At 39.7% G+C, this 27,819-nt stretch overlaps 1 protein-coding gene across 7 annotated transcripts in view; it reads right to left on the bottom strand.

Annotated features, from left to right (window-relative positions):
• NUDT3 (nudix hydrolase 3) overlaps positions 1-27,819 on the bottom strand; it is a 93,225-nt gene that overhangs the window by 20,232 nt on the left and 45,174 nt on the right. For 4 of the 7 annotated variants that reach the window (XM_053249220.1, XM_053249223.1, XM_053249221.1 and 1 more), the window contains exons 3-5: positions 23,781-23,825; positions 23,164-23,248; positions 1,609-13,856 (exon numbers count right to left, since the gene is read on the bottom strand). In XM_053249220.1, coding sequence (XP_053105195.1) covers positions 13,684-13,856; positions 23,164-23,248; positions 23,781-23,825 — 303 coding nt within the window. In that variant the 3' untranslated portion in view covers positions 1,609-13,683. Of the gene's footprint in view, positions 1-1,608; positions 13,857-23,163; positions 23,249-23,780; positions 23,826-27,819 lie in introns of those variants that run through there. The other 3 variants (XR_008306915.1, XR_008306916.1, XR_008306917.1) reach the window with 2 other exon arrangements.

Raw genomic sequence — 27,819 nt, 5'->3', positions numbered from 1 at the left:
ATTCATGGGAATTACTAATTATCATTAGCCATGATGGCTAAAAATGGAACTGCTATGGGCCCCATGCAGCCTAAGGCTATCACGGGTGAATTAGACTCTGCAGTATCATCTAACATGTTCCTAGTCTGGAATGCATTGGTATTTACCAGACACTCCTGTTTCCACTACTGAAAACCAGTCACTGAAATTCAAATACTGAAGCTGATATGCTATTATACATTCCCCAGGGAAGGCAGTGCGATACCCAACATGAACACAGTACATTAAATGCTACATCACATACAAAGTAACATGTTTTTACCAGGCAGCCCCTACCCCATACACACACACACAATTATTTATTTTTTATTTGTTTGTTTGTTTATTTGATTTTTATACTGCCCTTCCAAAAATGGCTCAGGGTGGTTTACACAGAGAAATAATAAATAAATAAGATGGATTCCTGTCCCCAAAGGGCTCACAATCTAAAAAGAAACACAAGATAGACACCAACAACAGTCACTGGAGGTACTATGCTGGGGGTGGATAGGGCCACTTACTCTCCCCCTGCTAAATAAAGAGAATCACCACATTAAAAAGGTGCCTCTTTGCCTGGTTAGCAAGTTATCCAGTCATGCACCACTGAAATGGAAGAGTGAATGTTTCTTCAATGATCCTATGCTGCAAAAAGCTAAATCCCCACAATCTGCAGTAGTAAAGATCACTTGTGTGCAATTATTTTCCCCAGATTGTGTTGTGATTAATCTTATCCTTCCCCCTATTATTTTGCTTGAGTTTGGTTTTTCAAGCACAACACACAAGATGGCACACTGGCTAGCACAAGTTACAGAGCACATGCTTTCATGCTTGAAGCAACAGGCACACATCTATTTCACCATATGTAAGAACATTGGCCATGGCTCCCTGGTATATGCACAGATACAGATCCCCATCATGTGTACACACAATGAAATAGATGTGTGTAGCTCAAATTTAAGTGTGATGGGGTGTGTGCACAAACACACACCGCCTGATCCTTAGGTCTTATGGCGTTCAGTGAGATTTACTTCCAAGTGTGCACAGGATTTGCCCACCCTAACCCATAACTTGTGAAATGACCTTATATCAATGAGAAGCACTGACAGCAATCCAGGTACAAATCACTAAGAGTACAAACAATATAGGAAGAAGCTGAAAGGCACCATCTACTGTGCATGAGATGGCAATGGTAAACCCCTCCTGTATTCTACCAAAAGACAACCACAGGGCTCTGTGGTCACCAGGAGTCAACACCGACTCGACAGCACTTTACCTTTATAAACTAAACAGAGCATGGAGGTTTATCAGTATACCGGGTAACAGTTAAAAGGGCTAACATAATGCAGTTTAAGAGTCCATGACTTTCATACAGGCCAATCAACACTAGAGGAAAGAGGCCTGGAATATTTGCAAAAGGAGAAATAATCACATGTATTTCACAATCAGATCAGATTGATTATCTATAAAAGGTCCTAAAAGCAGATTCATATATTTGTTTTCCCCCTTGTGTGGGTTCTTTTTTCTACCTTGCAAATGTATTTACATTCACCCATTTGCAGAGGAGCTTTTCAAAAAACACAGTAAGCAAAATTGTATGTTAAATAGTGATGTGTTTATTGGTTGGCAGCACTAGATTATAACCTAAACTTGTCCAATGGAAAAAGAGTTCTAGCTTTAAAAAGGGGGTCTTTTTTTTTTTTTAAACACACAACTCTTACACCAAGGGAAATATTTTGAGAGAGAAAAATAACTTTGTATGAACACCAGGACCCAGATCCTCTCCTGAAGCAAAGGAGCACCATTCTATTGACTTCACTTGTACAACAGTCACATTATTTGGGTACCTGGCCCAACACAGACAAGATTTTATTTAAAGAAGTGAAAGATTTTTTTTTAAAGGCTGAAACCATAACAAAAAGAAGCTTTTACACTTTATGAGAAGTCTGACAAACATGGAGGAGTTTTATGTACACACAATCAAGTAGGTGTGTGTTCCGTCTACACAAACATGTAGCCTTAACACACAAGCAGTGTCACAGATGTTGCTTAAAAACAGTTTGAACCAATATCTGGCCCTCAGATGTAATAAACATCATTAACTTTTCCTTGTAAATGTATATTAATTAGGAAACACACATTTGCACTCTAACCTTCCAGTTGTATCAATTCTCAGATAATATCTGGTGCTGAAACAAGTTTTCAAAACAGTCGCACTGTGCATTTAGGATTAACCTAAATTAAACTGCAATATATAGTCCAAGTGACAACAACTTTGCAATGTTTTGCCCTTTACCATTAAGTACAAATAAACCATTTCAGGCAGAGTCATACACCAGCAGGAGTCTATTAAACAGGATGATGGATCTCTGTCATTGAGACACATTTTGGTCTTGGGTTACACAATGGAATGATGAACATATTCAAGAAAATTTGTGCTCAAATCAAACTCACTGGAGAGATTTCTGTGCAGTGTTACTGAAAGTGCTATTTGGCACTTTAACAGACATTTCACAGCTCTCTGCCTGGATATTTAGTCTTTTGCTGGTGTTTATTTTACTTTTTGCATCAAGACTCAGTTGAGAGCAGTTTTTAACGTTTAAAAGTATACTGTAGTATACTTTCTGGAAACCTTGCATATACAACCTGTACACAGTGCCTTGGTTCAATGTCAGTAGAAAACCTCCAACACAACCATGTACACCACTTTGGGCTCCTTGGAGGAAGAGCGGGATATAAATGTAATAAATAAAAATAAAATAAAAAGTTTTAAAGTTGTCATGTTTCCAGTGGACTGTATCAAGTACAGTCATAACAAGAGACCTTAGACACATGTTGAAAAAAATATTAAAATCTACAGTGAAGGACGCATTGCTCCATAACAGGAAAAGCAGTGCATTAACTTCATGTTGTGAATTTCCGTATCAGCTTCAAACAAAAAAATGATTACAAAAGACAGATTACTACTGAAAGCCAGATCAAAAGTGGGCAACTTGGGCAATGTAAAACCTATCAGTATAAGCAGATGGGTGTTGTCCCAAGCATGTTCATTCATAGGAAATAACTTTCATAAGGTCCAAAATAATCACTATTTTAAAAAGAGGAATAGGCTGCTAAGATTGTTACTCCAAAAGAAAATAAGGGTTCTCACTTAAAACATCTACAGAGTTAATGGGGGATGGGGACTAGAGAAGAAGAATAAAAACTGGCTAGTAATAAGGCTCTTTCAGAGCAATTCCTATTCAAGCCAAAGTTCACTTTCATGAAGAAGTTCTTGTAAATGGACAAATGACATCACTTGTATGACTTACTTGGTAGTTAGCCAAGGCAGAGGCAACATTCTTTGTTCAGCTTCTTTGCTTAATAGTTACAAGTTGTGTACAAGAAAGATTGAACATTTAACCTTATCATTTTAGCCTGAGTTGCAGGGCTTGGAATACTAGTGTTGGCTTCACTGGAAAGTCTTAATCTCATCCAAGTTAAGTTCCAAATAAAATTTTCCACTCAACATTTTGAGCCTTTCCCCACTTTCACTGTATGTAGCTCTCATGTGCTGCTGTTACAGGGATATCACATTTCCTTAAGTGGAACAGCAGGGAAATGCTTGACTAACAAGCAGAAGGTTGCCAGTTTGAATCCTCACTGGTACTATATTGGGCAGCAACGATATAGGAAGATGCTGAAAGGCATCATCTCATACTGCACGGGAGGAGGCAATGGTAAACTCCTCCTGTGTTCTACCAAAGAAAACCACAGGGCTCTGTGGGTGCCAGGAGTTGAAATCGACTTGATGGCTCACTTTACCTTTAACACAACTGTAATACTTTGTATCAGGAAGTATGCTGTTCTTCCAGAAAGCACACTACTGTTGTTGGTTGCCCAAGTGCCATGGGACCTCCTAGATACAGCTTATGATGCAACTCTTGAGTGGGAGCCCTCATCTAGGGGTGTGCATGTACATATCCATGCACGCACGTGCACACACCCGGTGGTGTGTAAAGACCAAAATGTGGTTGAGACTTGCACTGGCTGGCCCCGTGGAAAGGTCCAAAATATTATGTGTGTAGAGGTACCCCTTTTTTGCCATCATCGCCAATCTTATATCCCATTTTTATTAACACTATTCATCTTGAAATACTTGCTATTACATCAAAAGGATTTATCTTAAATGAGACACAGTAAAAGAATAAGAATAGAATAAGAAAAGAATAAGAGAGAAAAAGAGAGAGAGAGTATTAAATATGCTAGATACCGTTTCACATGTAGTGCTGGGTACTAAGGGCTATTACCTTTAAATCCATGGCCTTGCGAGAATATGTGATAAGCAAAATGTTAGGTTATAGACCCCAGTCATTTAGGCAACGCTACAATAGTTAGTCTCAATGTGTGTTTTCCTTAACATAATTTTGTTTAAGAGGGTATCAAGTTAGTGCCAATTCTATGTGCATTATTTGTGGCACCAAATACATGGCACTGTGCAGTACAGGCTAGCTAACATGAAGAGGGAATCCTGATGGAATTTGACTTTGTACAGGATACAGCCCGGTTTTCAAAATTCTCATCACAAAAGAATGCTTCTTCTATTGGTACTGACAATAGAGCCCATGATCCCAGAATTTCCAAGCTAGACACCCAAGAGGCTCATGACAAGCAATAATGTTCTCTGCAATGACAGCCTTTTATACTGTTTTCAGTACTGGGCTCAATTCTAACAGAGTAAAATGGGCTAAAGTCCCAGGTAAATTGATCCAGAAAGATCAGCCCAGTATCCAATAAGTCTTTACACTTAGTTTTTAAGGTGAAATTTGCTAGGTTTTCCATTAAATGTATTTGCAAAGTTTATCCACTTCCTCTGACACGAAATCAGGGAAGGAAAAAGCCTGAACAATTCAAAAAGGAGCTGCAGCTTAAGGGGACGCAATTGCATGTATATGACATTATTGCAAGAGATGCATTATGCCATATTCCTTTCATTGTTAAGGAAACTAAAATGTTCATGTTTTTGTAATAAATGCTCAAACTAAACAATACACAGTACATACTAAAACACATGACTTGGCAATTTGATATCAATCTGAACAAGCTTCATACAAGACTAAGTTGATAATTGTATTTTACATGTAGAATTCTGAGACAGAGTACTGTATACATGAAACTGTATACTCAGTACATCAAGTCAGACATGTAACTCAGTATTTTTCACTCTAACTGGCAGATCTCTGATGTCTCAACATAGGGGTCTTCTATAGCTCCACTAGCTAAGGTTATTTAACTGGGAGATGCCTAGGATTTAAACTAGGACCTTCTTCATGCAAAGCATGTAGCTCAGAATTATTGAACTATAATTCTGGTCCATAGTCAAGGGAATTACCTAGTGTCACCATGAACACAGAGCTGGAACTGGAAGTAAAATTCCTGAAGTAGAGAGAAGGCATTCCCATCTCAAGCTTAAGCAACTGAGTAGCACTGCTCACTTGATATCGCAATTCAGAGTAATTATGTAAATGTTTCTTCCCTCAAGCAAAAAGGGAGTTGTTCATTTCCTCTATTTTGATTTAAACAATCTAATTTAGGCAAACAGCCACTACTAAGTGTCATTAGAAATAATTCCGATGAAGCTTATATTAAGGTTTTAATTCTATTCCAATTCATAAATCATATGGTCCATAGAAACCCAAGGTCTCATCTTTAGCCTGTCTTGTTGTAGACAGCAATATTAAAGATGGGGCAAGAGTTCATCTTGGGGCCAATTCCCATAGTTGCCATTTGACGTATATGTTATTGAACTTCATGTCTCAAAATAGCTGCACCCTGCCTTCCTTGAGTGAGCTGTCCATTTGGGCAGTTTCATTTCTCAAAGGGCACACTAAAATATAGTATCTGTCTGGACATGAAGTAAGCGTTTGGCAGAATTCAGCTGTAATCCATAGGAAGAAATCCCTCATTTAAAGGATTCTCTCTCAAATTAGGTATTCATTTTTAAAAAAACAGAGATCAGGAGGTGCAAATGCTAGCATTAACACACATGATGAAAGCAGTATTTTCAAGTCATACAACCTTATAGGAAGCTGCCTTATATCGAATTAAACCATTAGTCTGTCTACCTCACTGCTTCCTACACTGACTGGCAGCAGCTCTCCAGGGTCTCAGACAGGCATCTTGCCCCGCCATTGGACGTGGGTCCTTCTACTTGCAAAAGATGTGCTCTGCTACTGAGCTACAACCCCACTTCAATCCCCTTGACCATTTTTTCTCCCTCCGACACTGCTTGGTAAACCTGACAGTTTTGTGGAATGTAAGAGAACATAAAAGTCTACCTCTTTCCATGCATAAGGGACGCAGGTGACGTTTGGCAGAGTGGTCCTCAAATATTTTATTCATCTCATCCACCATCGTAGACAGGAGGCAAAACAAGACAGTAAATAAAACGAGGTGCAAGGACTCAGAAATAACGTCTCTTCAACAGCTCCATGCAGTTGCTTTAAAGATTTTACAAGAAACCATGCACGTTCACATTCTCCTAGTTCTTCCTCTGAAACAGGGCCAAAAGAAAATGTTTGGTTATCAGAGTTGATCAGGAATGTGGTATATTAACTGAAATCTTAAGCTGCACAGGTAGCCTCCAGTTTCCCAATGTGGACATACACACTATGGCAGTAAGGCCCCATTCTTCATTGCAGCCCCCATCAACCCTAAGTGTGGTTTCCTGACTAATTGTCTGTTGGACCGGTGTGACGCTTTGGCCAAAGCTGAATACTCTGCACAGTCCCCCTCAGCACCACATGAAGACAACCATTCTCAATGTGCAGTGCTGTGTTTTGCCCAGTGTGGGGTGGGCTCCTTTAAGGGAAACAGTGCCTTCTTGAGCCCCTGTACCATTTTGGAAGGTGTGAAGAATGCTACCAAGTGTAGCCATTCCCAGTGCTTGCCTTCTAGAGCTCTTAAGAGGCGGTTCCATTTCTCTTAAAGAGCCCTCTCAGCACTGAGAAAAGCACAATATTGTACAGAGGTCATACAGTGGGAAATGACTCTTACATTGAAGGTGGCTGTTTGGTTTTTTTTTTTTTTTTTTTGCCAAAGTAGCCCCCATCTGAAAAACAGTGAAGATCACTGCACTATGGTATCTTACCAGAATTTCTCCAGAATACTACTAAGGAGAAACTGATAGCACCTAAGAGCAGCTTTATAAGAGTTTGTGAAATTATACCATGATTTCTGGAATGATTACTTTCATTACTTACCTAAATGTTAATCAAAAGAACTTGAGGGGTTTCTCATATGATAATCACAAATATTTCTGAGTGTGGGTTTTGTTAGCATAAGCTACTATGAGCCTTTCTACACACACACCATTTGAAATGCCCCTTTTCTTGGTGTGCACAGCTGCAGCATGAGGTCATGGAGTTGGCAGGAAGTAAAGATATCGCACCAACTGAGGCCCTTCCAACTGTGGATACAGAACAGCAAACTATATTTCAAGTGCATAGTCATTTTACATCATTGGCTGGTAGTTTGTAATTCCTTTCCCACACCAATCCAAAGGCTGCTTTGTATATGTGCAAGCTGAAAATCAGGCTGCTACTCTTTCCTAACAATTTCAGTAGGAATAGCAAAAGATTAAACTATTAGGTTTGCCTCTGTTGGCAATCTTATTGTTTGGCATCTATAATGAATTAATTGGGACAGCCTCCATTTTGGATAATTTAATCAGACTTCGCAGTGTTAACAAGCCATGTTTAGTTCCTTCCATAATCCTGGTCTCCTCTTATTGCTAGCAAAATTAATCCATTTTTCAGTATGCTTAAAAACTGGTAAGCCCCTGGTGAAAATTTTGTTCTTTGTTAGCCAACACCTACTGTGATGAAGCAAGACAGTTTGTTGATTTTACAAAGTAATCATCAATAACTGCTTTCTTGCAAAAAAATGCTAAGACTGCCAAAAGTTCTTGGTATCTCATCTTTACATAGGTGGAACAGACTGCTTTTAATGGCACGCTCTCACTCTCTCCTTCTCATCTTTAATTATACGTTTAAGTCCACCCTCTCCAATAAGAGTCATTATTTGCACTCAACTCTAATAAACTGGTCATTGAGATTCAAAATAAATAAATAAATCCTGTGATCCTGAAGCCTGCTCAACCCTGGCTCTAAGCAGCAAGGCTACAAACATTATGCATAGACCAACTATGCTTCCTTGTTTTTATATGCTTTAGAATCCTAACCAAATAGATTGGACAAAACTGGAGAGGTATCATGACTCCATTCTTTCTTCAGAGCCCACAAAGAGAAACCATATACTTATTCCCTTTATAGTGAAGCTACACTATAGGTAAGAAGTTACTCAAAATGCTGATGAAACAGCTCTGTGAATGCACAGTGCCAGCACAATTTCCCAAATGACGAACCTTTTGAAGGAGAACAACTGCTTCCCTGGCACGCACACTTGTTCATTTCCCAAATAAACCACGGCTATTGGATTACTGACCAGAAAAGTCTGATAATTCCCATCCTGTGCTGCTTCTATGCAAAATATATAACTTGAGGGTGGAATGGGGTCTGATAATGTGATATGCATTTTGCATAAGCTTTTCCTAATAGTACTACACACTATTTGTATGGAACCTCTAAGAAAACAACAACGAACAACACTTTTGGAAATTGGTTTCCAAAGAAAAAAATCATGAGAAGGTTTAACAACATATTGTAGTGAATATAACAACATTTATCTTCAAAGACATCTGGAAGGTAGATTTCCCTTCAGTGCTTATAATTTCCATTCACTTTGAGAGTTTTCTCAGTATTGTACAGAAGGCAGTATCCAGACTAGTTAGTCATGAAACTTGGGCTGGATAAAGGCAATTTAGTCCATAAAAATGTGAAAGTTTCAAGGAACCAACTTTAGCAGCCAAACAAAAACTTGTAGAGAAAGAAAGAAGTACTAGTTAACTGGCTGGTACTGATACCATGCATGTATTTGAACATTTTGCACATATAATGGTGGAAGGGGTCATTTTTGCCAGTTACCCCCTTCCCTTTACTATCCCAGATGGCCTCTGAAATACATCCTTAAGAGTTAGGGAACCTTCAAGAACATGTTTTTGGGGGATGCAGAAAGAAGTGAGGAATCGGCAAAAATTGCCTTTCCCACCTTGCATGTGTGAAATGTTCTCATATGCGTATGACATTGGTATGTGACCAATTGTCAGTGTATAGTTCACTGCTCTAATGAAATAAGTGGTACACCAGAACTGGAGTCCCAAATGACTTTTACTACAGCATAGGGATAACAGCCACCTGGCAGATGTCTCAAAAGTTTCTGTGCTTGTTAAAATCAGCAAAGTGGTGTTTTATGACGGAAGTAACACTCACATATCTTTAACTCCTTTGGTGCCCAGTTCTGGAGGAGTGCCCACATACTACCAGGACAATTTATACTTCATATTGAGCAAACAATCACACTGGAAAAAAGTGTACTAGTGGTTCTTTTGTTGTCATGAGAGATGGGAAACTGTACTCAAAGCAGCTTCTTTATTTCAGGGATTAGAGCACACATACATATATACCGCTTCAGTATAAAGTAGGCCCATAATACTACCATCTCTCTCTCTCTCTCTCCTCCCAAGCATTAATACTCAATGCCTGGGGACAACTATATTGACAGATAAACTAAGTATTAAGAAATATACACAATCTTTGATTGGAACTGAACTTAGCCCCCTTTAGGAAAAGTCACATTTTTAACATAAGAAACAGCAAATCCAGAATCACTAGAAAATGTTTCTAGAATTTTCATTAGTACATACTCCAATTCCCATGCTTTTGATTTCAGAATAAGTTCATTATCTAGCAGGAGTCACAATTAAGCCTAATCCATTCTCTTACTTAAATTTAAAAATGTGACAGACGACATCTCTAAACACTTTCCCAGTTATAAGTTCTGATGTAACTACTACTGGGATAGCATGGCACTAAATTTTCTTATTGGCAAGTTTTGAAATGAGTAAACAAAACGAGGGCTTTCTGGGGAAAGAGAGATGGCGGGGACAGAGAAAAGAGATTGTATGAATATGAGTAACTAACCGAATGCTTTTGGAAGAAAATAGCTATGCTGCATCTGAAATCCAGAGGATAAACTTAGCTAAATGCTTCAAATAAGAATTTTTTTTCAACTTTCAGAAGATCTAAAGGGAGCTAATTCAAGGTTTAATTCAAAAAAGAGCTACATCAAGATACTCCAGCATGTTCTATTTACTCTATACCACACAGACTTTCTAATCTAGAACACTGAAACACAGAAGGGATATTAGAAAATCACTATTGCATTGTTCACAACAGGATGCCAGATTTTATTGCAGGAGCTGGTTTTATTCTCCCAAAGAAAATCTATTTCTCTCCACACTGTAGAAATATAGAACTAGCAGGGTGTGTGCATTCTCACTCACAACCCTACTTGTGTGTCCGATTCACAAAGGTTACTCAGCAGTTATGTGCAGGCTCACTGCCAAGAACAGATTTAAGCAGTACTAGCAACCTTGATTTAAGTAGGGCTAAAATATGGGAGGCACAATGGAAATGCCCACCTTGATTGTGTCTAAAGGACAGACATAAAGAGAGCAAGCACTGGCACCAAATTATGTGTAAATATATTCCAAACAAATATCTAACACTGCCCAGGCTGTTCCACCATTTTTCCTAAAGCAAGGAATGCTTTATGAACTTGTGTTCAGCAAATTTTTGCAATTAATATTCAACCTCCAATCTGCAACTAAAAAGTTATTTATAAAAATGAAAGCTGGGGTTCCAAGGGTCCATGGGATGCACTAGAGTGGTTTGGAGGCTATATGCAATCTTTAGGATGTTGGGTGCTCAGCCATAATTTAAATCTAAAGCTTAATATAGGAGAAGAATTTAATATCAAGCATGTTTTTCCTCACTTGCCAGCAGTACTTGATTACAATATGTAAATCTAAGTGTTTTGTATGTACAGACTAAAGGTGATTGCATTTTATGTAAAGCCCAGCATGAAGTCTAACTCAAATGAAAGTTTAAAACATTTCAACTCTAAACTGAGAGTCTGTCAACCTACTTAGCACTGGATTGTACTTGAATCAAAATAGCTAATTACTTATACTATGTCAGATGCATGGTCTACCAATGTAGGACGTTCCAGTGTATTTAGACATGCTCTGTAAAGGTGCATTGGTGTGACGTTTTCATTATGATTACTTAAGTAGTTCTATGATTCATTTATTACAGAATACCCTGAGATATTGGGAAAGCTGTGGACTCACTCTATAGTGCATTAAAAGTAGGTGAAAAGGTGAGTTTTTAGTAAACAGGAGCAAAGACTGGATTAAAATATACCGTTGATGAAGAATCCACTGTATGCACCCCAGGAGCTGCATCTTCCATTTCCAGTTGAAAAAGCAAACATCAGCCACTCAATGTAGTTGCATAAACAGCATCAATCCATCCCACATTAAGCTACTTTCTTGGCACAATTTATTTTTTTCTGACCCCACTCCCCAAAAAAAGCTGTTAGCAAGTCATCAACAACATTCTATCCTAAATTGTCAGTTTAACAGCCCTATAAAAACATTTTAGAGTTTTAAAAAGTGTGCATGCTATAGATATTAAAACTGCAGTCACCCTTTCAGGAGTCTCAGTTCTCTTTCAAACAATCTTTCATGTTCTAATCTATTTAGTGACACACAAACCCTCCTTAGCTGAAGGCAACAGTTTGCTATATATACAGCTTATGAGAAATCATACTGTATACTTCAAGACACTAGTCAAGCCCTTTGAGTTAATATTTTTATTGTTTGATTTTTAAGATGAAGGGCAGTGAAGTGGCAAAGCATAATTTTGTATTTGTTCTAGATGGTCATGTTTAAGCCACTTCTTGAATAATGCCTTTCAGCCTTTTCCTGTATGGAGTTTTTGGAATTAGTGATCACTGGCTTTACATTTGTCTTTGTGATCCCATACTATGGAATGCTATCCCATTCACTGAAAGCAGGGAATTCAAGCAAAGAAATAAGATTGGATTTCAAATTCAACAACTCCTTTCAAAAATTATACTAAATTTACATTACTTCAGGCTGCATGGCTATTTCAGGATTTATTTATTTTTATATAATGCTGTTAAGTATTTAGTGGGAAGAGAGAATAATCAATTAAATAGGAGTACTGCAGATTTAATTTCACATCTTGGCTATACTCTGACAAAGAAGAAGTCACCAAATATAGCAACTAGGTCCTGTCCCAAGCCAGGGATTAACTAATGCCCCACCCCAAACTTTCCCCATGCCCACCCCCTCCCATAACCCTTTCCAAAGTCTCCCAACTAGACAACACTGTTGGCAAATCAAGACAGCATGAAACATACATCAATAGAAACAAAAGTGTGACATGTGCCAATGCATCAGGCAAACTATCCTATTAAATGACACAGTTCTCCACACCAGCATTTCAACTTGGGAGGCAGTTGTACCTTTGCCATTGAGGGATAAAGTTTACAATTTTGAGCATGCTCCGTGATGCATTTACAAGTGCTGCAATGCTACAGACAAAGGAGATTGAACACCTGAAGGTTTTCCCTTGGATTTCTTTTCAGGGACACAATGTGACCATCCCATCATGCAGTGACACTCAAAGTACAATCCAATGCTTTAGCACAAGTTACAATATCCAGTTCAGTATGGTGTAAGGCATGTGGACAAGAAGAGACATCAGCAGTATGCAGCAAGAAGATAAACAATTCCAGACTAGCAGAAAGCATTGAGGCTTGATGCTCCAGTTCACTAGATTTTACCTCAGTTTGAATCCCTGATTCCTATTTACTGAGGCTGGAATTCATTTAGTTTCTGAGGCCATATGTTTTTGAGTGAAGGGTGATCAATTCCTTGCATTGCTGTTCGATGTTAAAAGATGACATATTGGCAGAAACAGTAGAAAGAACAGAGCACCAGGGAGGTCTTGCAAGTGATTGTAACTTGGTCTTCTTCTTTAAGTGTCACTGTACTAAATTTGGGTCAGGGAGTAGGGTGCAGAAAGTCAAACTGGCCCAGCCACTAGCACTGTCACAAAAAAAGTTTCTTTAAAAAACAAGGCAAACAAGATTATGAAGCCCTCCTTTACAGAAGCAACCCATGTTTAAAAAAAATCTGCAGAATCAAAGTGTTAGGTTTCTCCATCTAAAAAAGTATACACACATGCGCTGAGAAAGTGGCCACCACACAGATCTCAACAGCACCTTACTGTACAAAATCTAAGACTTAAAGAACTGATCTCACATTTGCAGCCTTCTTTAACTGAAAAGACAAGAGGTCTGGCTATGGCTGGGACAATACACACAGGGACATTTCAGAAGACAAAGCAAAGGTGAAACTAGCAGCCTTGGTCTTCCGGTTGTCAAAATGCTGTTAATAAGGGAAGGGGCACTTCATGCACAAGATGTGTTTTACAAAATACATATCCAAGAAAAAGCAAGAAAACCCCACTTTGCACTAGAATGCAACACTCAAACATTTGCTCTGCCAAAGGCTGCTGCACATGTCTTGTTTGGCAGAGGAAGCATGTGAACGAGGCAAGGAGAGGGGAGAAGAAAGGGAAATCCAAGTTTCAGTCTACTTTTCAAAATCTGTTTCTCTTATAAGGACATCCTCAGTCATCTGATGTCAGACAGTGTGCTCTCTTTTGAGAATGATGTGGTCACAACAGGAGTGCCGTTGTTTTCCAAATAGCCTTGCCTCAAGGTTTCAAAGTATGAGGCTTGCACAGGTTTGTGATACTGCAGAACTTTTATGGCATCATCTACCTTAAACCATTCCCTTTTCCTTCCTGCAGGCAAAGAGAGAGGGGTGGTGGTAAGTAATGCAGCAAAGAAGCTATACAGAGAAGTTTCACAGATAAATTGTATGCCTGTGTCAAGAGCAGTTGCATTGCAACATAAAATAGGCCTGTACCTCAATGACAGTTGTCATGAGATGTTTCACCTCTTCAAAATACAATAAAGTGATTCAACTTTTCACAGTACAATACAGATATATTTTATTTAACACATTTTTATGCCGCCCCATAAGCAAGTTTCTGGGTGGTTCACAATGTAAAAACAGATTAAAACTTTAACACAATGAAAACAGTTTAGAATACAGATTAAAAACTTTAAAACTATAAACTAAAATCATGACAAAACAGGTATGTCTTCAGGACCTTCTTAAAAACATCTAGGGAAGGGGAGTTTCTAATTTCATTAGGAAGTGTGTTCTAAAGTCCTGGGGCAACCCTAGAAAGGGACCGGTTTTGAGTCGCCACCAACCAAGTCAGTGGCAACTACAACCGGACCTCCTCAGATGATCTTAACAGGCAGCGTGTTTCATGAAGAAGGCAGCGTTCTCTTAAATACCTTGAACCCAAGCCATTCAGAGCTTTATAGGCAATAACTAGCACTTTGTATTTCGCACAGGAACTTATTGGCAGCCAGTGTAGTTGGCTGCCAATAAAATCTGTGCAATAAAATATCTTTGGATAACCCGGAGATCAACCTGGCTGTTGCATTCTGTACTAGCTGCAGTTTCCAGAATATGTACAAAGGCAGCCCAACATAGAGCACATTGCAGTAGTCAAGTCTGGATGTTACCAGCATATGCACCACTTTTCTAAGGTTGTTTATCTCCATAAATGGGCGTAGCTGGCACATCAGCTGAAGCTGATAGGAAGCCCTCCTGGCCACTGCCTCAACCTGAAAAACCAGGGAGAGATGTGGGTCCAGAAGTATTCCCAGACTACATACCTGCTCTTTCTGGGGGAATGTAGCCCCATCCAGCACAGGAAGATCTATGCTACTTCCTATGTTCCGATCTCCCACAATGAGTACCATTACAACAGCAAATCCTCAGTATAACAAGTACTCTCTGGTTTTGACATTTTAAAAGTCAAAGTGATCTTATTTGTTACTTCTACATAAGAGTAAGGAGCTAGGAAACAATGCATTTTGTAAGGATGCATATGAATACACAGAATGTAGCCACCTTTCTTATGGAACATAAATCGGAGAAGGATAGTATTACAGAAAGGTTACAAGTCATCATGTTGTCTGTACAGTTTACTGAAAGTTCCATGCATCCCTTTCTGATGTATAAATCATTTACGGTAGTTTTTGTAACTAGGAATGAAAGAGTTTGGTTTTTTTTTAAAAGGACTAATATGTTATTCTACAGCACATGCAACTTCTTTCATTTTCCAAAGAGTCTGTTCTTCAGTACAAATGTCAAATATGGGTATGAGGAAGCATGAGAAGAAATAAGAAGTACCTGGGTGTTTATGAATTATATGAGGGTTTGTTACTCCTGTAAGAGATATAATTAGCGCATTTCCTTTTTTAAAAACAAGCTAATTTCAAGATTTAAAAAACCTTGAGGAGAATTTAGATTTTTCCACATTCACTCATGCTCCAAAAAATTATGGAAATTGCAAGTTAAAGCTCCTGCCCTAAATTGTGCGCCATGTAAACAGTAAAGATATTGTACAGTCTCACACAATCTGCTTGATTAAACACACTCACACTTTGCCCAGTTTTGATCTCCTTCCTTTGCAGGTTGGAAGCACCACTGAAACAGATAGCATGGGAGCAGTGACTACTAAGCTGCATTGACTCCCTAATTCCTTATATGCCTTCACAAATAAGTGTGAAGAACAGCACACAACAGACACAGGATATGAAGGAGACAACTGGAGGAAATCAGGCATTAGGGCAAGTGCCTGCATCATCATGGGGCAGCCAAATGCTTGCAGATTGTTATTGGGAAAGAAGATTAGACATGGTTGATGTGCACGCACAAATAATGCTGAGACACAGGCAGGGTGGGGAGAAGTTTAGGCAGTAGCAACAGGGAGCACAGTGCTGAGCAGGGTGTATTCTGCAGGAGAAGGATGAGAGATGTAGATATGCATTCAGTTCAAATCTGCGAAACAAATAGGGGTTGGGAAGCCATGTGCACATGGGAAATGGGCACCTAAGTGCTGCAGCACTAGAGATAAGGGAGTTAGAAATGGGCAATATATAGCAACAGACACAGCTCGGGGAAGGGGCAGAGCAGCAGGTGTATGTGGGGGGTAAGGCTCAGAATCAGCAAGGGGTGGAGAGTAGTGTTATGGGGGAAAGGTACTTATATACTTATGGGATAAATACGAATACGACAAATATTTATATACCTCTTTTCAACCAAAGTTCCCAAAGCGGTTTACATACATAAATAAATAAATTAATTATATGCATGAAGGGAGATTTGGGGTGAGGCATCAAAATGCTGTTTTTTCATTTTCAGCTGAGTCAAGTGAGGAAGTGCTATTTATTTATTATTTATTTATTAATAAAAATTTTATACCATCCTTCCAAAAGGCTCAGAGCGGTTTACATTAAATCATCATTAAAATCAATTAACAATTAAAACAGAAATTATAAAACTGCATAAAATAATAATTAATAATTAAAACATCATAACACACCAATTAAATAGCCAAAACAATTTTAAAAGTTTTTAAAAGAGAAAACTTGGTTGAAGAGATGTGTTTTCAAAAATTTCTTAAAAATTGCCAGAGATGCGGAGGCTCGTATCTTAGTAGGGAGCGCATTCCACAATCTTGGGGCAGCAGCTGAGAAGGCCCGTCTCTGTGTAGCCACCAAATGAGTTGGCAGCAACTGGAGACGGACCTCCTCAAGTGACCTCAGTGGGCGGTGGGGCATATACCAAAGACGACGTTCTCTTAAATACCCAGGGCCTAAGCCATTTAGGGCTTTGTAAGTTATAACTAGCACTTTGTATTTTGCCTGGAAACCTATTGGCAGCCAGTGTAGCTCCATCAACAGAGGAGTAATGTGGTCTCTCTGAGATGACCCAGAGACCAACCTGGCTGCTGCATTCTGAACCAACTGAAGTTTCCGGACTACGTACGAAGGCAGCCCCACATAGAGTGCATTACAGAAGTCAAGTCTAGAAGTTACCAACAAATGTACCACTGTTTTGAGGTCATTGATCTCGAGAAACGGGCGCAGCTGGCATATCAGCCGAAGCTGATAGAAAGCACCCCTGGCCACCACCTCAACCTGAGAAACCAGGGAGAGGTGTGAATCCAGAAGCACTCCCAAACTGAGAACCTGTTCCTTTTGGGGAAGTGTGACCCCCATCTAGAACAGGGAGATCAAAATAGTCTATAGAGTTCTGACCCTGCACAATAAGTACGTCCGTCTTATCTGGATTCAGCTTCAGTTTATTCTCCCTCATCCAGCCCATTACTGCTTCAAGGCAGGCATTTAGGGAGGATATGCCAACTCCTGAAGAGGTTGACATGGAGAAGTAGATCTGGGTGTCATCAGCGTATTGGTAACATCCAGCTCCAAATCCCCCAATGATCACTCCCAGCGGTTTCATGTAGATGTTAAAAAGCATTGGAGGAAGTATAGAGCCTTGAGGGACACCATACTTAAGCTCAGATTTCAAAGAGCAACAGTCTCCAATCAACACCATCTGAAATCTGTCCGAGAGGTAGGAGCGGAACCACTGTAAAACAGTGCCTCCCACCCCTAACACTCTCAGAAGTTCCAGAAGGATACTATGGTCGATAGTATCGAAAGCCGCCGAGAGATCCAAAAGGACCAACAGAGTCACACTTCCTCTGCCAATTCCCAATTGGAGATCATCCATCATGCCGACCAAGGCAGTCTCCACCCCACAGCCCGCCCTAAACAAATGCCTGGAGTCAATAATGGGCTGAATGTCACAAACTGAGCTTCAGTTTACCAAGACAGAAGTGGTAGTGGTGGATAGTTCAACTGACCAGGCGGATGATATTCAACCTGTTCTGGGCAGAGCTGCACTCCCACCTAAGGATCAAGTTCACAATCTAGAGCACAAGATTTGGCCATTATTTTTAGTGCTCAGGTGGCATCCAATGGAACCCACCTTTCACCAGCTTAAGTTGGCATGCAAGCTGCGGGCCCTCCTAGCTAATATATAGCTTTCCTACAGTTACCCATGTTCTGCTAATATCCAGATGGGGCTACTGCAATGTGTTGTAGACGGAGCTGCCTTTGAAGACTATTGAAGGCTACTTCAGTTGGTTCAGAATGCAGTCAATCAGAACACAACTTGCTAGCTTTTGGTGTATTTTTTAATCTTCATTCGCTTCCAATTTGTCTGAAAACAAGTCAAATTGATGGTTTTGACCTATAAAGCTCTATACCAGGGCTGCACAACTTCAGTCCTCCAGCTGTTCCTGGTCTACAACTCCCATCATTCCCAGCCACAATGGCCAATAGTCAGGATGATGGAAGTTGTAGTCCAACAACAGCTGAAGGTCCAAGACTGTGAAGCTCTGCTCTATACAGTTTGGGACCAGGGTATCTAAAGAGCACCTGCTCCTCTGTGAGCATGTCCCATTCACTAAGTTCTTCAATTTACTAACATTTTACCACTGTTTTAGTACTGCTTTTGTTAGGGACGGCATCTAACTGAAAGGTATGCCAGCAAACCCTCTTCTTCCCTATATGCGGCATTCACTGATTTTAAAGCCACTTCCGATTCCATCCCTAGATCGTGACTGTGGAATAAATTGGCTAATACCACCATAGATACAAAATTACTCCTGCTCAATCATATGTTATATGAGAACACCTCATTAAGAGTGAAGTACAACAGCAAAGATGACCTGTCTGAATCTGTAGCCACATGGAAGGGGGTTAAGCAAGGATGTATTCTTGCCCCCTTTCTGTTTAACTTTTATATTAACTTTTTCATTCCTTCTCTGGTCAACCCCAACCTCCATCCACCTAAGCTAGCAAGGAAACCAATCTCTATCCTAATTTACGCTGACAATGTGGAAATGTTATTGAGAACATTAGTTGGTATGAGGAGAGCGCCGCAAAGGCTTACACAGTTTTGTGAAGATGAGTCCTTAGTCATAAATATCCAAAAGACTTAAAGTCATGGTATTTGCTAAAAGAAGAAGGAAGATAATTGGAGTAGGACAGAGCAGATTAGGAGTTATAAGTACTTGGGTATAGTTTTTCATGTAAATGGTACATAGGGTGCACAATGTGAATATGCCGCAGCAGGTGCAGAGTGTATCAGCCATATTTTTTTAAAAAATCACACTAGAAGGGGCATTTCATCCTGGTGGCTGTCAAGGTATACCAGGCCAGAGTATCAGCACAAACACTATATGGGGTCCGGATATGTTTCACGTATATCTACAAACCTATGGAAGTGGTTCAATCTAGATTCTTTCTTTCATGCATATTTCAGGTGCCCAGAAGTGTTTCAAATGCTATCTTACACCTGGAGGTGGGTTTACCAGAGTTTAGGCCCAGAGGTGGCTTCACACATTTAACTAATGGCTCAAATTACATTTTTGCCATCAGGGCCTCGCCCGCCCCCGCTCCCACCAGTACTGAAAGCCGAGGTCCATTCCAACTGGTGCAAGGGCCTTTATGATAAATTGGGCAGACATGTCCTCGCACCACAATATTTATTTTCATTGGGATATGTTGCCAAAGAAACAATCAAACAATATTATATTTGCACTGTTCTGATTGAACCATATCTAAAGAATATGCCAGGCAGATCAGATAAGTACTATGTTTTTTCCCTTCTGGCAGACCAGTATGCACCAATCACAGCTGGGGTAGCAAGATTTAGTTCAGCAGCATGTAAGCTGAGACAGGAGTTAGTGGACTAATTGTAATTGAGATTTTTGCATGAATATGTTATGATGCTCTACTACCCAGCCCTGTTTTTGATTTTTAATTGTTGGTCGCTTAGTGTAATAAAGTTTCATTCATGTTTATGTTAGGGATTTTGGGTATAAAACGAATTATTATTTTTATAACTTTTTTATATTGAAAGGCAGGATATAAATATTGTAAACATAAATAAGGTTTGAGGGAAGAAGGGTGACAGATGGGTGGTATGTATTCAGAGACATGGAGGTTGTTCTCACTGTCAGCCCTACCCAGGTAGGGGAGCTGTAGCCCAGGGTATCGCTGGCCACGAGAACCGCTGGGATCATTCCTGAACCCAGCACTCCACCAGGTACCCTGAATTTTATACCCAGGCTATAAGTGAGGTAGGAAGGCACACATGCGCCCCACCACCACCTCACTGCCCAGCCGTGTGGAAAATCAGGCTGCTGGCAGCCTCAGCTTCCATAGAGCCGGGCAGAAGGAGCGGCCTGGCAGTGGGGAATCTCCCGATGCTCCACACTCCTCACACAATGCATTATGGGATACAGGAAGGTCCCGCTTTGCTCACACACCAGACCCTGGGAGCACGAGGATCATGTGGGGAAAGGTAGGTAGTGTCCTGCTGTCCCCCCTGCCCCAGCACAAATGGTTGTGTGGACTACATTATAGTTTCAAAGAGAGCTACTGCCCAACATGTGATTTATGAATGAAGAAAAAATTCCACTGCACAGGAGAAATTAAATTCACAAGATTTGGCCAGAGAAAACATGCTGTCAAAACACACAACAGAACAGGGCCAGTGTTCCCAAAACATTTTGATAACATGTTATCAAGGAAACATCTACAACAACACACACATCAACACAGTATACTCACATCATTACAATTCTCTAAAATATTTCTCTGTATGACCTATGGCTGTAATAAATTGATTCATTGATTCATTCTAAAATATTTCTATTGAAAGAAATAGAATAAGAACCCCCACCCTCATAAAAATATCAACTTTGTGTTAATTAAACAAAAACACTTTGAAAACTACTTAACTGCTTTATAAAATCTCAGTGAAGTTGCAGTAACCTCTGAAACACTAAACAGTCAACCTCCCACACTGTACAGAAAGAATACGCAACACTGACCCCTCATTACAACATCTAACAAAATTCCTGCCTGTAGTTTTACATATAATATTATCTCAGATATATCACCTTAGAATTTATACATGATGGAAGCAGAAACTGCTAACCACAATCTATATTACTTTATAATCCATCAGAAACCCTGCAATCTGGGAAACTATTACCTACATGAACCTGGTGCAAGACATGTTTAAAGTAACAAAGCTGCAAGGATAAAATTCTTATTCAATATGTATATAGCACTAACATCATCTTCACTCCCAGTTTGCAGAGGAAGAGGACTGGAGCTATAAAGAGCAAGGCAAAGTGTGGAATGCAAGTTAAGGCAGGAACCTTACCTTGCAATTTCCATGCATTTTGGAACATGAGTGAACATATGCTGTAAGAGCCTTAACACTTCTCCTAAATCAACAGGTGTGGTTTTTTTTTAATCCTAGTACATGAAATTAAAGCAGCTAAAAACAAAAGGGTAAAAGCTGGAAGATAAAATGTATAAACCACCCTGAGCCATTTTTGGAAAGGTGGTATAGAAACTGAATTATTATTATTATTATTTCTTGTTTACACAGTCAGACAGGTGTTATTGACTGGTTTGTTTTATCCAGACATCGAGTCCTTCCCAAGGACCTGGGATGTCAGAATTTTATTGTTATAGATATCGTCACAGAATATAGGCTGTTCCCAGTGAAGCTGCTTTTTGTAATTGGCTGGTGGTGATTTCTGTGACCCTTATGGTGTTGAGGTGCTCTTCAAGGTCTTTTGGAACTGCACCCAGGGCGCCAATTACCACTGGGATTATTTTGGTCTTTTTCTGCCACAGCCTTTCAATTTCAATTTGTAGATCTTTGTATTTGGTGATTTTTTTCTATTTCTTTTTCTTCTATTCTGCTATCCCCTGTTATTGCTATCTCGATTATTTTAACTTGTTTTTCTTTCTTCTCAACTACAATTATATCTGGTGTATTGTGTGGCAGATGTTTGTTTGTAGTCAGAAGTCCCAAAATATTTTTACATCTTCATTTTCTTCAACTTTTTCAATTTTATGGTCCCACCAATTTTTGGCTACAGGTAGCTTGTATTTCTTGCAGATGTTCCAGTGTATCATCCCTGCTACCTTGTCATGCCTTTGTTTGTAGTCAGTCTGTGAGACCTTTTTACAACAGCTGATTAGGTGGTCCACTGTTTCATCTGCTTCTTTACAAAGGCAGCACTTGCTGTTTGTTGTGGATTTTTCGACTTTTGCTCTTATTTATTTATTTATTCATTCATTCATTCATTCATTCCATGCATGCTGTTTTGGCTCATTGAGCGTAAATAATCAGCTATCTCTGTGACAGCAACCGAGGGCTACCACAGAAATATACTAAGCACCAGAAGACCACAAATCATTTACATATCAGTTGACACCCACACTAATGCTATACCGGCATTACCGGGTGGGAGGGCTGTTGCCAATCTTCCCTTTCCTCTGAAGCCCACTGTACCTCCTGAAAATATGTCCCTGAGCATCGTGCAACTCTTAGAGAATATTTTTGGGAAGCACAGTGGGGTGAAAAATCACCCTTTCCCTAGTAGCACAGCATTAGTCTAAACATTAGGCATAATTTTGACAAAAACATGAAAATGCCAAAGTAGGTGAACATGTTAACTCTACAACACGTTGCCCTCTATTGTGAAACACAACTACTTAATCTTCAATTTTCTTGATATATGAGATTTCAGTAGAAAATTATAAACAATTCTGGGGGTTTAGACTGTTTGAGCATCAAGTAATTTTCCCATTTAAATTCTCTGCAGTCACAATGCACACATGAGGGCTATGTCAGAGTGTCCTGAGGAGCTATAAAGGTTTCCCAAACAAGTTTGCATAGGCGCAGCTCCCATTATGTGACTGCATGGATAAACCACCAACCATCTCTTTTAGTTTGTTTGTTTTTAGTTGTATTTGTCACCACAGTTTTTAGAAAACAAGTAAAGACGTGGCTCTTCATCCAGGCTTTTAAATGAGATTAGTTTTTACTGCTGCTGCTTTGTATTTTATGTGTTATTCTTTTATAGTGGTTTTTAAATAGAGATTATTTTTATATTTATTTTAATAGCTCTACTTTTTGTATTTTAATTGTGTATTGTTTTAACTATATTGTAAACTGCTTTGAGATGATTTTAATGAAAAGCGGTATATAAATTGAATAAAATAAAAATAAATAAGTATTCAGTTGTTACTCTTCTAGCAGAGAATCAAGAATCCAGAGGAATGCAAAAGTCTCACCAATATTCAAAGAGTCCTCCCAGTCTTCCAACACTTCTGTGACAATAAGTACGTAAACATATGTTCTGTGTTTCCTGTCCTGGTTCTGCAAGGGGCAGAAGCAATATTACAATCGAGTTGCAAACAAGAACTGTAAAAACTGCTAAAGATTATTCTTGAGCGAGATAAGAATATTATTAAAACTGTCATAACTACTGCAATGCCCTATCAAAATTACATTAGGAAATGTAAACACGCGACTATGTATGACAACATTTCCAATATTAAGTAACTTTGCCCTTATACCTTGGCAAATACACTGCTTTCTAGTTCCAAATGCTGCAGAGGCTACAAATCAGAGGGAATTTGATCAGTGATCTTACCATCTTGTTGAAAGCTTTAAACATACTCAAACCTTAATAATAAAACGTGCATGATTTCACAATAAGAAAAATATTTTGCCAACTTTATATTGATTAAGATGCTTTATTTATATGGTCATTCCATAACCAATTGTTCTCTGGGCAGCTTACAAAACAGTAAAATATACAATTAATAACACATTAAACATGCAAAAATTACCAAAAAATATGACTAAAAAGACAAAAGTATTTTAACACATTTTAATTTATACTTACTTCAAAAATTCCTACTAATCTTCCTAATGTCCCTTTTACTCCAGCCTATGAAAAGTTCAGAGAGAAGAAAAAGACATTTAATATTCCCAAGTTAAAGCTCAACTTTACTTGTTTCAGTCTGAGTGATGGCTCAGCACAGAGGCACTGCTGTTTAAAGTGTTGTTGTTCTCAGAATATGCACCTCCCTAAAAACCTCTACAATATGGTGCATGGCAATAGTGCAAAGTGTTTAATTCTTTCTCTGTGCCAAGTTCATGGTCAAAATCATTCCCGAAAGCTGTGAACAACAGAATTCCTCCCAGCAAGCTAGCAGGAAAATGATGAATGACTTCTCTGGACCACTGCTTCAACCTAGTTTCACCCCAACCAGATGTCTCACATCACATGTGACTTGGCCTCTTGATTACCAGGTCCAAACACAGAAGAAAGCAGCACAAGTGTTAATTTGTTTGAAAAGAGGTGGAGTAATAGGACTGAAATAACAGCATTTTAATTCCATAAATGCATACTTTAACCGTTTCCATCTGACAGACCTTGAATCAAGTTGAAATATAATTGGCTTTATAAAGTCAGGACTCTTATCAAATAAAAGTTAAACCAAGCCTAACAACTGTATTAGGTTCCAGTTGCATTACTATATTAAATAACTTGCAATTTACCATTAACATGCCCTAACAAACAGGTCCAGGCCCAAGTTATCTTGGTGTCCAAGTTTTTAAAAATCCAAATGGCACAGGTTCACGTACACAGACACACTAATTAACACGGGGTACATCCCATTGGGAAATTCTCGAAATGAATGGGACCTGCACAAGTCATAGTACAAGATCACCCATGCAGCTCCAATTCATATTGGCATGGCTTGCACAGGAAAACTTCCCAGTTGATTACACACCATGATCTGTTTCTCCCATTCCATCTCCTTTAATGGCACCAAAAATCCACTACTTGAAGCAGCTCCCACACCTTACCCCAGGGGAGAGTTGCTTTCCTCCTACTCTTTCCCTATATAAACAAATATTTTGTAAAATGTTTTGGCTGCTTATTTAAGTCTTTTGAAGCTCTTTTTGGTTAACATGTCCCACTCCCCATGTTGTACTGCTCAGGGTAGGAAGGATGAGGCACTAGCCTTCACTTCAAGGGGAAAGGGGAGTTGTCTTCTTGCAAATCCTCATGGGCCGTAATGTGATCTTTGTGTCTAAGGAAAAATTTCCTTGATTCCTCAAAGAATCTTCTTCACCTGTTGTCAATTTAATACATCGGTTGAAGATACCCTTTCAATAAAATGCTGTTTGTCTTTACATTTTCGGATGGACATTTTCATTCCAGCAGCAGAAACATGTCCCACATTGCATTGGTCAACTTGTGTTACAATAGCACACCCCTACTTAGTATGAATAAAGATGTTGTCGTGCCCAATATTGTAGAGGTCTTTAGGGAGTTGCATATTCTGATAACAACAACTATTTATATACCACTTTTCAACAAAAGTTTCCATAGAAACTTTTTACTTTTTACATAGAGAATTAATTAAAATTGATCACTGTCATAAACTGCTCCATCCAGAGGTTCTGGGTGGTGTACAACTACTTTAAAAAACATAAAAAACAACACATTTAACACACACTACTTAAAACAATATAAACACAATTTTAACACAATTTAAAACCAATTAAAAATACTTAAAACACAATTTAAAAACCTTGGAAGGCCAGGCCAAACAAGTAAGTCTTTAGGGCTCTCTTAAAGGCCAACAGCGAGCCTGCAGATATTGGGAGTGCATTCCATAGGCCAGAAGCAGCTACAGAGAAGGCCCAGTTCCGAGTTGCCACCAGATGTACTGGTGGTAACTGGAGACGGCTCTCTCCAGATGATCTCAACATGCGATGGGGATCGTTCAGAAGAAGGCACCCTCTGAGGTAGCTGTTCAGGGCTTTAAAAGTAATAATCAGCACTTTGTATTTTGCCCAGAAATGTATTGGCAGCCAGTACAACTGCTTTAAAACAGTCATAATATGGTCTCTCTGGGTTGCCCAGGAGACCAATCTAGCTGCTGCATTTTGAACAAACTGAAGTTTCTTAACTATGTATAAAGGCAGCTCCATGTAGACTGCATTGCAATAGTCCAACCTGGAGGTTACCAGCTGATGCACCACTGTTTTGAGATTGTTCTCTTCAAGAAACGGACGCAATTGTCAAATCTGCCAAATGGAAAGCGTTCCTGGTCATAACCTCCACCTGAGATACCAGGGTGAGGCCTGGATCCAAGAACACTCCCAAACTGCATACCTGTTCCTTCTGGGGGGAGTGTAACCCCATCCAGCTCAGGATGCTCGAACTCATCCCTCAGACTCCGATCCCCCACAGTGAGCACCTCTGTCTTACTAGGATTCAGCTTCAATTTGTTATCCCTCATCCAGCCCATTCCTGCCCACAGGCAGGCATTTAGGGAGTAAATACCATTTCATGAGGAGGAGGAGAAATAAATGTGGGTGTCATCAGCATACTGATAACACCCTGCACCAAATCTCCTGATGACTTCAACCAAGCGGTTTCATGTAGATGTTAAAAACCATTTGTGACAGAATGGAGCCCTGAGGGACTCCATATAATAGCTCACGTTTTGAAGAGCAACCGTTACCAAGCTCCACCATCTGGAGTATGCCTAAAAGATATGAGCGGAACCACGGCAAAGCAGTGCTTCCTATCCCAAATTCCCCCAGGCGATCCAGGAGGATCCAGGAGGATACCATGGTCAATGGTACTGAACGCCACCGAGAGATCCAAAAGAGCCAGCAGAATCACACTCCCTCTGTAGATTCCTTGGTACAGTACAGTACAGGTCATCCATCAGGCCAACCAGAGCAGACTCAACCCCACAGCCTGCTCTAAAGCCAGTTTGAAATGGGTCTAGATAATCAGCTTCCTCCAAAACTGCCTGGAGCTGGTTAGCCACCACTCTCTCAATCACCTTGCCCAACCATGGAAGATTGGTGAAAACCTATAACTATCCATTACTGAGGGATCTAGGGAAGGCTTCTTAAAAAGTGGTCTAAACATAGCCTCGTTCAAAGGAGGAGGCATCCTACTCTCCCTCAGTGATGAGTTAATGATATTAACTAGGTCATCTCCAACAATTTCCTTGCTAGACAGAAGCAGCCAAGTTGGGCAAAGATCCAGAGAGCAAGTGATAGGCCGCACTGCCTCAAGCAGCTTCTTCACGCCCTCAGGCATCACAAACTGAAACTGATCCAGTCTAACACTGCAAGAGGGATTGCTGGACACCCCCTTCATAGGTTTTGCAGAAATAGCGGAGTCGAAGTTGGCCCAAATACAGGAGATTTTGTCCACAAAGAACCCATTAAAAGCATCACAGCAGAACAAAGTCTCTGGGGGACTCGTTTGAAATGGAAAGAGCCCGAACAAACTCCTCACAACCCAGGACAGCTCCATTGAATGCAAACCTGTAGAAGCAATGCTTGCAGACTAGTGTTGTGCATGTAGAAGAATGCTTCATTCAAGGAGGGGAGGAAGGAAATTTTTCACCAAATCTTACCTTTCTCCTCTGCTGCCCCAAATGCCACCCAAACCATATGTCCCTGAAGATTCCCCAACCCTCGGGCAGAGGGAACAGAGGGGAGAACAGCAGAGGGAAGGAGAGATTGGTGAAAACTTATCCTCCCCCCGTACGCACAAAATGTTTTTCCACAAGTGTGCTAGTCAGTTTGTCTCCCATGTTTAATGAAATGAAATTTAAATATATGCAGATAAATATACCAAAGAGTTAATGAATGCACAGTGGAGTTAATTTGGCATCACTAGCATTTGCAGAATCGAAGCATAGTGAAAAGGTTGTTGATCCAGATTCCCTCCACTGTGCAAGATTCCTTTTAAAAGTATCTTCAGCAGCTACCTCCAAAAATTCACTGCTTTTTCTCACATATTTCAGGAGTTTATCACACAGTAGAAAGATACAGTTATTGAAGATAAACATGAAAGGAGAATGCAAATGCAACAAAAGAAAATGTCTCTTAACAAT

The sequence above is a fragment of the Hemicordylus capensis genome, chromosome 4, assembly GCF_027244095.1.
Source record: "Hemicordylus capensis ecotype Gifberg chromosome 4, rHemCap1.1.pri, whole genome shotgun sequence".
In the NCBI taxonomy this organism is placed as follows: Eukaryota; Metazoa; Chordata; class Lepidosauria; order Squamata; family Cordylidae; genus Hemicordylus; species Hemicordylus capensis.
The sequence above is the reverse complement of the archived record's forward strand: the minus strand, read 5'-3'. Positions and strand labels throughout refer to the sequence as shown.